Source organism: Rousettus aegyptiacus, unplaced genomic scaffold (genome assembly GCF_014176215.1).
Source record: "Rousettus aegyptiacus isolate mRouAeg1 unplaced genomic scaffold, mRouAeg1.p scaffold_m13_p_3, whole genome shotgun sequence".
Classification (NCBI taxonomy): Eukaryota; Metazoa; Chordata; class Mammalia; order Chiroptera; family Pteropodidae; genus Rousettus; species Rousettus aegyptiacus.
This window is the reverse complement of record NW_023416306.1, coordinates 143,658,543-143,671,767: the sequence shown is the minus strand read 5'-3', so window position 1 is coordinate 143,671,767 and position 13,225 is coordinate 143,658,543. Positions and strand designations below refer to the sequence as shown.

General features: G+C 40.9%; 1 protein-coding gene across 1 annotated transcript in view; it reads right to left on the bottom strand.

The window, feature by feature from the left end:
- PRKCH (protein kinase C eta) overlaps window positions 1-13,225 on the bottom strand; it is a 196,036-nt gene that overhangs the window by 17,414 nt on the left and 165,397 nt on the right. Inside the window, exons 11-12 of the mRNA XM_036217840.1 lie at window positions 5,001-5,139; window positions 4,142-4,330 (exon numbers count right to left, since the gene is read on the bottom strand). Of these exons, the coding sequence (XP_036073733.1) occupies window positions 4,142-4,330; window positions 5,001-5,139 (328 nt within the window). The remainder of the gene's footprint in view (window positions 1-4,141; window positions 4,331-5,000; window positions 5,140-13,225) is intronic.

The following is a 13,225-nucleotide window of genomic DNA, read 5'->3' as shown; positions in this document are numbered from 1 at the left end:
TTGGTCCTTCCTGCTTCTCGCTGGGAAAAACAGACCTAGCAGAGAAAAATTATGCAGAGTAGCAGCTTGGGACAGAGTACACCAGCGAGGGCTCTCTCCTTCTGTCCCTTCATTTAAAATCCTCCTCTGAGGTACACTTAGGTACTCAACTTGGAAGTCAATGAACACTTCTTGAAAATGAATGGAGACCATTCACGGATGCTAAAGAATGATTAATTTTGTCAGTAATATTAAAATGACCAGTCTCAGTCTAGGACCTTGAGATGCTAATGGGGAATCAAAAAATGTAGCAAGATCCTGGTTCACATCATTTTCTCCTCTTTGTATATTTGTATTAAATCATCTCTTCATTTTTTTCCTACACAGTTTAGAACATGTGTATGTACATATATATACACACACTTTGAACTTATATATTCATGTTTTTAAATTACCATTATAGAAATTTTCAAAAATGTGAGTATGTACACATCACCCAGCCTTGAAAGTTATAGACACGTGCCCAATCTTGGAAAAACTCCCAGGTATTTCATCTGCAAATATTTCAGTCTGTTTGATCCACAATACCTCTATACGATATCCAGAATGATCTTTTAAATATGAAAAAATGATTTGTCATTCATGCTTGCTTAAAATCCTTCAATGACTTGTCTTGGCACTTCAGATAAAGGTTAAACTCCTTTACATGGCCTCATCTCCTATTACCACACAGTGTCAGTCACTCAAATGGACTTCTTTCTCAAGATCTTTGCATACTTGTAAGTCTAACTTCTCTGTAGCCTTTGAGGTCAGCTTAAATGTCATCAAGGGAGGATGGCCTCCCTTGATGGCCTAGATTCGTCTGTTACATATTCTCAAAGTACCTTAGACTTTTTTCTTATACAAATAAACTACATACATACTTACAATTTGATAACTTCTTAAACATTTGTCTTCCCACCCCAACTGTAAATTCCAAGAAGGCATAGATGTCTGTCCTTGCTCATCTCTGCACCCCCAGCCCCTTGCACAGCACCTGAACATTGCAGACCTGTGGCTGCTATGCAATAAATCTGTTAAGTAGAAAGATCAATATCTATTTGGCTATTTATATTCCACATAAGTCTTTGGCTTAGAGAGCTTTGGAAAAAACCAATACAATTCTCTCCAGAATAACATAGCCTCGTGTACAATTAAGCACTTAACAATCTTGATGATATTGGTGAATTAATTGTTCAAGGAGAGGATGAAGATCATGACACCTCTCAGTGTTTTTGGAAATTACTACTCATAACTTAATACTAGTACCTTATTCCTGTATAGTGCAGGCCACTTTGAAAATGCTTTCATGTGCACTACCTTACTTGAAGTGGGCATTGCAGGTGTTATCACTGCCTTACAAAGATAAAGACTAGAAAGTCATGGCATAAGTAGAACGAGAACTCTCAACTCAAACTAATGTGTACCCTTTCCATTCTACCATGTGAAGCCAGTTCACCTTTCTGGGCCTCAGCTTCATCAACCAGGGATATGAACAAAATGTTTTAAGGATCTGTCATCTCTGCAAATATTTGTGTTTCTAATAGCTACCAAACTCTATGAAATTGAGGGTAAAGACAAGTGATTACAACCCAAATCTTAGCAAGCTGACCTCCTGATTGTATTTCAGACTCTACAAGACACCACCCAATGGGGTCAGCAAGCTCTCAGAATCATAAGTGGTCACAGAACCCTGGAGAAAAAAAATCCTGAAGTCTATATTTTTAAAAAGAAAAGCTGTCTCCTTTACCTTAATTTGGAATTGTACAACAAAACGAATACGTATTCAGAATCCTTAAGAATATCTCAACTTACCTAACTTCCAGCACACATACATTCTGGAAGCCCTCAGGTATCTGGCCTAGGACCATTTGTTCTGACCTAGCTAGCACTACTTAAAAGTTACTGCGTGTATCAGTTTCTGGGCAAATCACATTGTAAAACCACTGGCCTATTTCACTACAAGTAAAACTAGGAGATATACAGCACATTTAGATGTTTACCCAACCTAAAGTCATTCCTTCCTAACCTTTTCATGGCATCCTCTGCCATTACCACCCCTTCAACACTGGTGTGCCCCAGGTCCCATCCTCTGTCTTCCTCTTCACCCTCTCCCCTAGTCAATATCTGCTCCTTTGTTCTCACTACCATGCTATAGTGATCATCTCCAACCTCTCTCCTGAGGTCCAGACCCACGTGACCAACTGCAGGGTATATACCACTTTCTTCCACACCCTTCAAAGTTCATATGGTCCTAAACTCATCTTTTATTGTCTCCAAACAACACTCCAACAGCATAGAATGAGTAATTGCAGTTCTTTGAACATGCACAGTACTTCCTGCCTCTGAGGCTATGTACAAGTTATTTCCTCTGCCTAGAATACTCTTCGCCTCCTTGTCAACCCTACTGAATCCTTATTTGTTCAATATCCAGCTTAAATGCCACTTTCTCTGTCTTGTCTTTATGTCGTCTTTCCTGCCCTTGCCTCCAGAGAGAGTTCTGATCACTTCTCCTTGTTAGCAAGCTAAGTATTTGTTTACACGCTCTCATTCTTACTAGACTGAGCTGCTTAAGAGGCCAAGTCTTTTCATCTTTGCATTCCCAGCACAAGCCAAGCAAAAGGAAGTCACCTGACAAGTAGATGCCAAATTGAATTGAACAGGGATTCTAATTTACTAATACATTAGTTTCTTTTCCAAGGTCATAGACTAAGGTCAATAGAATAATTATTTCTGGAATTAGGGCATTATTCAAGTGTACAGTCTTTAACACTATAACAGTATCATAAACAGTATTAAAAGTTAAATAGGTGACAGATTCATGCTGTATAGGTAAGATCACAGCATCCTAGTAGCTTCCTCCAATGGCTGTTTCTGGTACAATAGGAAATAATCACCTCAGGGAGTAATTTAGGTGCTAAAAATATGGGGCTCTAAGGTTAAAAGACACTTATTAATGGGAAATAGAAGAAAAATGGGGGATGGCTAGATGTAGTCTAGCTCAAAACCCTGTATTGGGAGGCAGGAAAATCTGAATTCTGATCCCAGGTTTTTGTTTTTGTTTTTGTTTTTAATTGCTAAAGTACGAATGTATGATTCCACTTATATGAGGTACCTAGAGTAGCCAAATTCAGAGACAAAAAGCAAAATGGCGATTGCTGGGGATAGGGAGTTTATCAGGTATGGAGTTTCAGTTTTGAAAGATGAAAAAAGTCCTGGAACTAGATGGTAGTAGTGGTATAATCATGTGAATGTACTTAATGCCACTGAACGGTACATTTAAAAACCATTAAGACGGTAAATTTTATGCCAAGCCTGGAGTTCCCGTATGAGGAAATGCAGCTGCTCCACAGTCTTTTACAAAACTCCCAGTACCATTTATACCTTTCAGAAATGAACCACCTCTCTAAACAACTGACTTTGTATTCATTTTACTCCCCCGTGCATGAGAATACGTGATATTCAAATTCAGCTAATGTGGTTTTAGAACTGACCCAAATTACATGTGCTTTCTTATTTTCAACATGAAGGCCTCAAATTCATGTTGCTTCCTCACATCAAAATTAGGTTTCCAGCATAGTGCCATAAATGTATGCAAAAACAAACAAAACAAACAAACAAAAAACTTTCTCTCAACTTATGTTACCTCACTGCACCTGAATCCTGGCCCCAGCACCTGGCTGGCATAAGGACAACATGGAAGCAAACGAGATCTGCAGAGGTTTGGAAACTCTTCTTTCTCATCTCCCCACATAAGGGAAAGGCCCTTCGTCCTGCTCTTTGGACACTGACAGAAACAATAGCGCAACAAACTGGAGTGGCATCCATGTGCCCCAACGCCCTGGAGTACCCTGACAGTGGAACATCACCACTATACTAAAGCCACAAGTGCTAGAAATACTTGATAGTTGGCATGCAACACTATCAATGACTATCGCAGCTGGCTGGAAAATAAACAGCCCGAGAGAACTTTGGTTCTTTGATTCTACAGATTAAAACACATCTTTTAAAGTTAAAGCCGGTAGCTTACTGGCGGGAGATATTAAAAAATAAGAAAACATGAAAGGCTCATAGCAAGCTGGTCTGCAGTAGGTTGAAAGCTGGCCGGAGAAGCCAAACTTACAGATTTCAGGATCCCTGTGGCATCTTCATGGAGCCATGTAGGGTAGACCACTTCATCGTTCAGTATGGCCTCAAAGAGGTCATCTTCATTCTCTGCCTCGAAGGGCGCATGACCACAGAGCATCTCATAGAGCAACACGCCCATTGCCCACCAATCTACTGCAGGTCCATAGAGCATTTCCTGGAGGATCTGTGCAAAGAGGGATAGGTGAGAAGCGCTTCATGTATCTGATTAACAAACGAGTCCTTAATGATTAGGGAAAATGATGGATTAAGACTGTCGAAGTACAAAAAAGAATGGAGTTTCCAGTGCTGGCATGCATGTTTCATTCTATCTCTAGAGAATGGCCTGTTTTCCCTGTGATCAACTCAGAGGCCTTCTCATCCAGGTGATCAAACATTTATGACCTGCTTACACCATGGCATATGGTATGTGTAGATCAAAACAGAAAGGGTTTTGAAACTACATCTATGTAAAAGAAGAGGAGATTAGGCTCACTCACATGTATGGGAAAGATTCAAAGCTTTTCTTTACTTCTGCTAAATGGGGCTGGGGCCAAAGCACTGAGTAGAGATAAGGAAGAAAATAAACAGCTGTGAGTGGAGCGCATTTGGTCCTCATTCAGAGCTGAAGCCTAAAGCAACTACAGAGTTTAAAAAAAATTTTTGACTCTTATTTAGAAAAACTGAGGACATTTTCGGCCATCATTCAGCCAATGAGCCATAAAGGAATCTGGAGGTATCAGCTTTCAACACCACTGCCCACAAAGCCACAGCACACAAAGGCAGCCTGTGGCATTTCTGATCCCGGGTTACTTCAGAGCTCAGATTTCCAGAGGAGCTCAAGCAGCTGCACTCACCTCTGGAGCAATATAGTCTGGTGTGCCACAGAAAGTCGCCGTGGTGACTCCATTACAGATCCCCTCTTTGCACATTCCGAAGTCCGCCAGTTTACAGTGACCCTCGTGGTCCAACAGTACATTGTCCAGTTTCAGGTCTCTGAAAAAAACAAGTTGCAGCATGTGGTAGGGCAGCCAGGCCCCAAACCATTCACCTGAACCAGCTGGCTCACGGGATGGGTGATCGGACCACAGAGTGGTCATGCACACGTACTTCAAAAAGAACGAACTTCTTTGAATTTTCTAGATAAAAAATTTAGATCAAATCTCAAAATTTGCCTCATGGTTCCTAGATGCTGGCTCCGTATGAATGGGCTAACCACGCGTAAAAGTAGACTGTCTTTTAGAAACTGAATGTGACTTTTCCAGCCTTCCCACTTCCCTTGTATCTGTAAGACATCCACTCACCCCCTCCCCCATCCTCTACTCTGGTATCTATCTCTGCCCACTGGAGTTCACTTAGTGACCATTCATGGAGCAAGTGACCATGGGACTGTGATAAGCATCAGGAGTATAGACCTTTATCCCTAAGAATCCACAGCATAATGAGTTCAATATTTGCTAAACTATATGCCCATAAAGGAGGGATCAGGTTGATCTGGTTTACTAGTGTACCTAGCATAACGCACTCAATAAATACTTGTTCAACATACATATAGATGTATGAATGTGTGTGTATACATGTGAGAGTGCGGGAGAAGGGGAGGAAGAGAGACTGAGAGAACCAACTGTTACATAGCACAAGTGGTGTGATGGAAGCATGAACCAAGTACTGAAAGTAAAACACATGAGGGAACAATTAATTCCTTCCAGTGAGGGGAGAGTGCGACAGTTCCAAATTAGCAGTAGAAATCGGGCTGGGTCTTAAAGCATGAGTCAGTCTTCCGGGCAGGGAAGGAGTGTAAGAAAGTCAGCATGGGCATATGGATGGGGCTGGGGCAGGGAGGCGGGCACGGCACCGAGTCATGATGTCCAGTGGGCTCAGGAGCCCCGTGTGATGTAGTGAGGCTGGAGAGATAGCAAAGGAATGCCGGAGCCACCAAATGTCAGGAAAGTTAGGTCCAAATTATGAAGAGCCTTGAATGCCACGCTAAGGAATTCTGATATTTAAATTATAGGCCAAGGGATCCACTGAAGCTCTCTGATTAAGTAATAGGTTCCCAGCTGAACAGAAAAGATCAATTCAAGGCAGCTGAAACAGTTCAGGGAAGAGATGTTAAGACCTGAATCAGGACAGTGACAAAGGGAATGGAAAGTGAGGGGTCAGTCGACAGTGCTTTAGCGAAAACAATTAGTGGCAGGGCTTGATGAGCACTTGGAGGTAGATGGGGAGAGGAAGCGGAAATGACGACTCCTGTGTTTCTGTCTTAGATTCGGCAGGTTAGTGAGGACATTAATAACCAGGAAAAGGAAAAACATGAGTAAGAACAGGGTTTTCTGTGCCCCAGATATGCAGGAGCCTCAGGAGGCCTTAGTGCATTTGGTGAGCTCGGGACAAAGGCACTCTCTGCCTTTTCTCCAACCTGCAGAAGAATACACTTAGAGAAATGAATTTCCAGCAGCAGAAATGTTTGGTAAAGGCCCTCAGTGCAGACAGGAATATGGTTGGGTACTGATAAAACTGCAAATAAAAGGCAGTATTGTCCTAAAACACTTCCTCCCAACATGGCTTCTAGCTCCATGCACATCCAAGCACCATTACCGAGGGAGGCCCATCACCACGGCAGGCTGAAAAAGAGTCCTACACACCGACATAAATACCAGCCTCCAGGCTCACCCTGGAGACTAAGAGAGAAGCAGTCTGGCCTACTGGTGACACTTTCATACTTTGCTTTTCTAAGGAACAATGTGCTCAGAGACAAGCTACATGGGCTTAGCAATGAGTAGGTGGCTGCGGCGCCAACAGGGGATGCTAAGTGACTTTCCTGATCTGGAGATTTGTAGTCAACTGCCAGCAGCTGAGGCTGCCGTGGCCTCTTGCGGACATGCTGCTGGAAATGAAGGTGTCTCTTCACTGTGGCACCTACACAGTGGGCCCTCATGGTTCTGTCCTCCTGTCCCTGCTCTGTTGGTCTGCTTGGCCCATGGGAAAAGGATGGTCCCTGTCCAGCCTAGGATCACATTTCAGCTGGGAGGAGACAGGTGATGACAGGACTGGTGTGACTGCTTTCCGCACTGTGCCCTGTGAGGTGGATACTGCCTGACCAAGCAAGTCTGGCAGGGCAAGGTCACTGTAAGACACTCGGGAATGAAAACAAAGTCCTGTTTTCCAGGAATCCCTGATAAGCGAGGTTAGAGCAGCAGGGTTTTCTTGGCGGGGGTCAACAGGAACACAGAACAGAACCCTCTCTCTCCTCTGCAACTGGCACCGGTCTCCCTGGGTGTGCGGGGTGTCAGGCAAAGGGGTGCCAGGCACCTGTGTGCCTGGCCTTCTCTGCCTCTAAACCAAGCCTGGTCTCAGCTCCCCGGATCAACCTCCTGCATCCTTCCCCATGCAGAATCCTGCTTGCCACACAAGTGCTTTTAGGGGGCTGTGATCTGTGGAGACTCTTTCCTTCCCTCGTCACACAAAACAAGCAAGACTCGTTTAACCCATGTGAAGGTAGAATCGCAAGAACACGGGGTGCGGGGGGAGGAAGGGGGTGGTGTGAGGATGATGGTCGTCACGTACATGTGTGAGAGGCCACTGCCAGTTCTTCCAGAAGTGGTTTCAGACTCAAGGCTCTATTAGCGCCTGCCTGTCTGCCTCCTCTGGGACTGAGGGCACACATTAGAGGTTGATGGCCAATGTCAGAGATTATAGTCTGTGGCCCCAGGAGAGAACAGGGCTGTGTGGGGGCGGGAGTCTGAGCCTGGGCTGGCTTTTTCAGCACCACATTCTAGACCAGCAGTCCTGCCTCGGTGGACCTGCGCCCAGAGCACTCCCACACTGCCAAACAAGGTTACTGAGTTTCTGAATTCTCCTGAAGCCGTTATGCCTGCTGAGCGATTGCAAAGGATATTCTTGGGTAACAGAAACAAGTGCTAACAGAAACCCACAATGGTCTAAAGAGCTGACCTGTGATTGCTCAAGAGAGCTTGTGACTAACATCCCAGGTAAGACATCTATCTGATCACTTATTACTCAGCTGCTGTCATGAGTAGCCGGAATTGTTCAGGGAGAGAAAAGTGCTTTGCAATTGGTTTTATCAGTTGCCCATTACAATTCCCCCTGCACTGAGAAGTCTGCACAGCCTCACTGCTCAGGAGACAGAACTGAGCAGCACAAGGGATGCAACTCGCCCTGGGCACAGAATGCCCGAGGGCACAGAGGCAGGTTACACACTTCAATCCTGACTTTTCAGTCTTATTTTAGGTGTTCTCAGAACTGTGTGAGCCCCAAGAGAAATGTTGCTGCTGGTGTCATACCAAGTACGAGCTAATAGGACAAAACCCTCAAATTGGGATCCCAAAGGGGTTCGATTAAGAACATAATACAATCCCTGGCTATCAGTTCTATCCTCAGCCCAAATATCTTGCACCTCCACCGTGAGGCCTATCCTGATGTCCCCAAATAGTCACCTATGTTCCTAGAGTGCCCAGTTTATATCTCTATGACAGCACTGTATTCCAGAAGGTTCTTGTCTGTGCACCTGTCTCTCCACTCAGCTGGGGCTAAGCCTTATTTCTCCCTGGTCCTGGCAGAAGATATGAGCAAAGAGAACGTTTCACCAAGCTGTTCTGGCCTACTCAGAGCCTGTCTTATATTTAGGGGAAGGAAGGAAGTTCCATAAAACTCACTAGGACCCTTGTTCCAAATTAAACTTATAAAAAGCCATGTGCTTTGCCCCTTAGAGATGGATTCCAGAGGGAAAAGAAGAATCCTGAAATAGAAGTTCAAATTCTTTGCTTTAGTGAAGCTGGAGAAGGAAACTGCTTTAGAAGAGGCAACTGGAAAGCAGAGAGGACCCAAGCATTCTTTTGCAACCAGATGGAAAAGAACATTGAGAGGGTTACAGCCCCATTTATGGCCATGGTCAGCTTCCATTCTAAGGATAAAGCATTATTTTCATGAAAATCAAAAAAAAATTTAAAAAAAGCTAAAGCAAGAAAAGTCACCCTATGACTCTTGAATTTGAAATATTCAGAGGTCAGTTTTTGGCTTTGGGGGTTCTCAGCCTCCTGTGCTGACATATAAGTCAGAAGCCAAACTTAACAAGGCTACACAATGAGGTTTACAAGTTCATACAGGGTAGAGGCTCAGATTCTAAAATGCCAAATACACAATTACAGGCTCATTATTCATTAGCTCGTTGAGCACCAGTATTTAATAGCTATGCCTCTTGTCATGCAAGCACAGAAAGGTTGAAAGAGTTATGTTATCCTCCCTGGTTGCCTGAAAGGTTCATTGTTGTTGCTGGGTAATCAGCATTACTTAAAATGCCCACAGTGGTTTCAGAGAGGATTCCCAAGTAGTTGAAGACAAAGGAAATCCAGAAATTGTACTTATTTTGTTTCCACCTTCAGCTATTCCGAGTCATAAAACAGAATGACATGAGTCTTACTGCTCAGATTACTGGAATCAGCGACTCTTCTGAAAGATATAAAGGAAACAAGTTCAGAGCTGGCTCCTTGAACAAGAATTAATCTAAGAAGCTATTCAGTAACTATTTTTAATGTATTTTATAATTTTTTTATCGTGGAAAATTTCAAACATATACAAAAGTATAGAGGATAAGAACTTCCATAGTGAGTCTTAGCAGCTGTCAATGCATGCCTAATCTTGCTTCATCTACACATTTACTCCCTTCCTGGGCCATCTTTTTCAGATTTTGAAGCATATTTAAGATATAAAATCATTTCATCTGTAACTATTTCAATACCTGAATTTAAGACAGCAATTCTGTAATAAAGTACAACAATGATATTAGTTATCATAAAACATACAGTCAATATACTATTGTAAGTATACTGTTCACTCATTTATGTGTATGTGGGTGTCCAGAGAACCTGAAAAAAGCTTCTGTGGATAATAAAAATAGTGTCATTAGTAACTAACAGTCAATGATTGTTCACCAAATGCTAATAAGTGCTTTATCCTCATCTATGCCAAAATACTTTAGTCAAGGGTAAATCTAGGATTCGAATTCAGTTTTCTTCACTTCCCTCCAAGGGCTGGGCTTAGAACCCACTATGGTAGGTACACTCTCTTCTATGTAATGGTGTTGTGTTGCTTGCTAATCCTCTTAATAGACTGTTTCCTGAAAGAATTTCACCAATTAAAACAAGAACCATCAATAAATATCCCAAGATTGAACTATGACAAAGGGACATTTTTGTGTACATTACTATGAAATGCATAATCAAAATTCTGCAAAAAAAATTTTTTTTTGCTTTGGTTATCTTGCGTGCAAAGAGGTAATCCTTAAAGGTACAGGAATAGAGGCGTGCTCAGTAAATCTCTCTCAGTAGTCAAATATTCAGAAGATAATTCTCTGCCCTGTTCTAAGGAGGAAAGGCTGATATGTGAGCAAGTGTTTAGAGGTGGCATTTCTAAAAGAGTGAATATGAATTATAATTTTAATTTTAAAACAAAACCATTTAGGGTTGGTTTGCATTTTGAATGTCCGGATTTATATAAACTTGAACTTTATCAAAGTGAAGACTGTATTAAATTGCTAAAAGAATTTTAAAAAGTCATTGAAATAGCAAAAGCCTAAAATTTGGTTTCATCACAAGTTATAGAGTAGTGTCATTTGTGTATTACCTAGCACAAGATATTCATCCATTCACCCAAACTACAAATTTCTGAGTATCGTCCATGGGCCAGGCAATATGCAAGAGGCTCAGAATACTGAAGAAGACAGGAGACAGCAGGAGCCTATATGCAGGGGCAGAGAGGATTTCAGTCTTTAGCCTGAGTAAAGATAAACCATTGAAGCATCTTGCACAAGAGAGGGATGGCAATAATTTCTGATAGTACAACAAGCCTCCAACTACAACTTGGATAACAGATCACAGGGGATGAGATAAAGCATGAAGAGACCCGTTGAGAAGCTATTGGAGTACCCAGACAAGAAATGATGGTGGCCCAGACTAGGGTGGGACAGTAAGGTAGAGAGAACTAGATAGATCAAGAACCATTACGGGACAAAAGTAACAGGATTTAGCAATGGAAGGGCATAGAGGGTAAAGGGAAGAAGGTATGATGAGCATGTTCTAGCTCACAGAATTTATTTTGGACAAATCTTCTAGATGTCTAAGTAGAAATGTTTAAAAGGCAGCTGAATATACATGGCTAGAACTCAGAGGAAAGGCTAGGATGAAGATATAAATTTAAGAGTCATTCAGCTGGGTGTGGAAGAATTCATCTGGGGACAGGAAACAGAAGGAGAAGAAGTACTGGGACTGAGCTTGGGAAGGGTATAACAAGGATAAGATCTCTAGGCTTTTTCATGCTGAGACCGTGAACACTAGTGTAAACTGTACCCAGAGGGGACTGCACAGCCTGGAGAAGCAGTGACCCAACTCTTTTGCCTCTACGTGGGCCATCTATGGTCATGTTAAGGCCTAACAGATTAGAAAGTGTTAATCTTTTATATTCGACATCATCTAATGCATTCTTTCTAGATTAAACTCTCAACCTCTGCCACATAATATGATATTCTTGTGTCAACTTAAGTATTTTATTTTACAAAGATGTTTGTTGCTGAATCACACAAGACAGCAAAATTTAGAAACCAACTAAACTATTAATTAATAGGGAAATGGCTAAATTATGGTATATTCATGACAAAATTTTATGAAAGCTGCTAAAATTTTATGGACAAAAGTATAGGGAAATGTTTATAATAGAATTTTTATCTTTTGAAAATTATTTCTTTTTTGATTATGAAAGTTACATTTTCATTAAAGTTCAACCATTCCTGAGAAGTAATGCCAAGTTCATAGTCCTCCAATCTTTTTTCTCAATACACACTAATATGCTATTATGAAGTAACATGTTTTTTCTAACTTAAATATTTTAAATATATTTCTACATCCTATAGATATGCCTCATTCTCTGTAATGGCTACCAAAAAATTCCATTATAAAGTAGTACCATAATTTAGGCTGTTTCTAATTTTTTTGCAATTTCAAACAATAGAGCAATGAACATTATTTGTACATTTGTAGGAGTGTTTATTTTTAGGGTAAATTTTTAGAAGTGGAAATGCTGTGTCAAGGAGTATAAATGTTTAAAATTTAAATAGATGTTGAGCAAATGCACTCCAGAAAGGCTGCACCAATGTTCATTCCCACCAACACTGTACGAAAGCGTCTACTTTGCTTCCTTATTCAGGTTAGATGTAGTCACCCTTATGTCCTTGCCAATTGGCTACGGGAAAATGATCTCATTGTTTTAACTTCACTTCTTGATTATTGAGATTAGGCTTTAACAGATATTTTTAATGGCCATTTGTATTTCTTCTGTCTGTTGCTTAGTCACATATTTTACCCATTTTTAAATGAGTTATCTTTTTGATCACTTTTAAGAAGCTCATTAAATGTTATGGACAGCAGCAACTTGTTATATTGGTTGAGAATATTATTGCTTCATTTGTTTTTAAGTTTTGTTTATGGTAAAACGTTTAGATTTTTATATAGTCAAATCTATCAACCTTTATAGCTGCTGGATTTCATGACTTATTTATAGGCTGATGCAATTCTAAGTAAAATAAACAGGATATAAAATTGTTTTCTTCAATATTCTCACTTGTGTTACAATTGGAGTAGAAGGAAAGAACGAAGACAGGAAGGAAAAAGGAGAGGTGGGAAAAGATAAAAGAGAAATGTTAAAAGTCTATTTCTAGGTGATATGTTTATGATTTTTCCTTTTTTTGTATTTCGTAAAATTTTTATAAGAATTATATATTGCTTTGATAACCAAGAAAAAGTCATTAAAATATATTTACATATTTTGGCTTTAATTCTTTTCTTTGGGTTCCATACCATTTAAAGCCATAATTATCAAGGGAGGTGTTTAGGAAAACGATCCACTGGTAGGAATGGAAAGGATTTGTTTTGGAACCCAGTCTGTAAGTGCATGTTAATAAAAACTACCTTACTTGCTTAGGAAACCTAAACATTTGTGGACTCAGAATTGAGAACCTGTTATCACAAGCTCATTTTTTACTGCTAAAATTACCTAAAGTGTCTATCATATA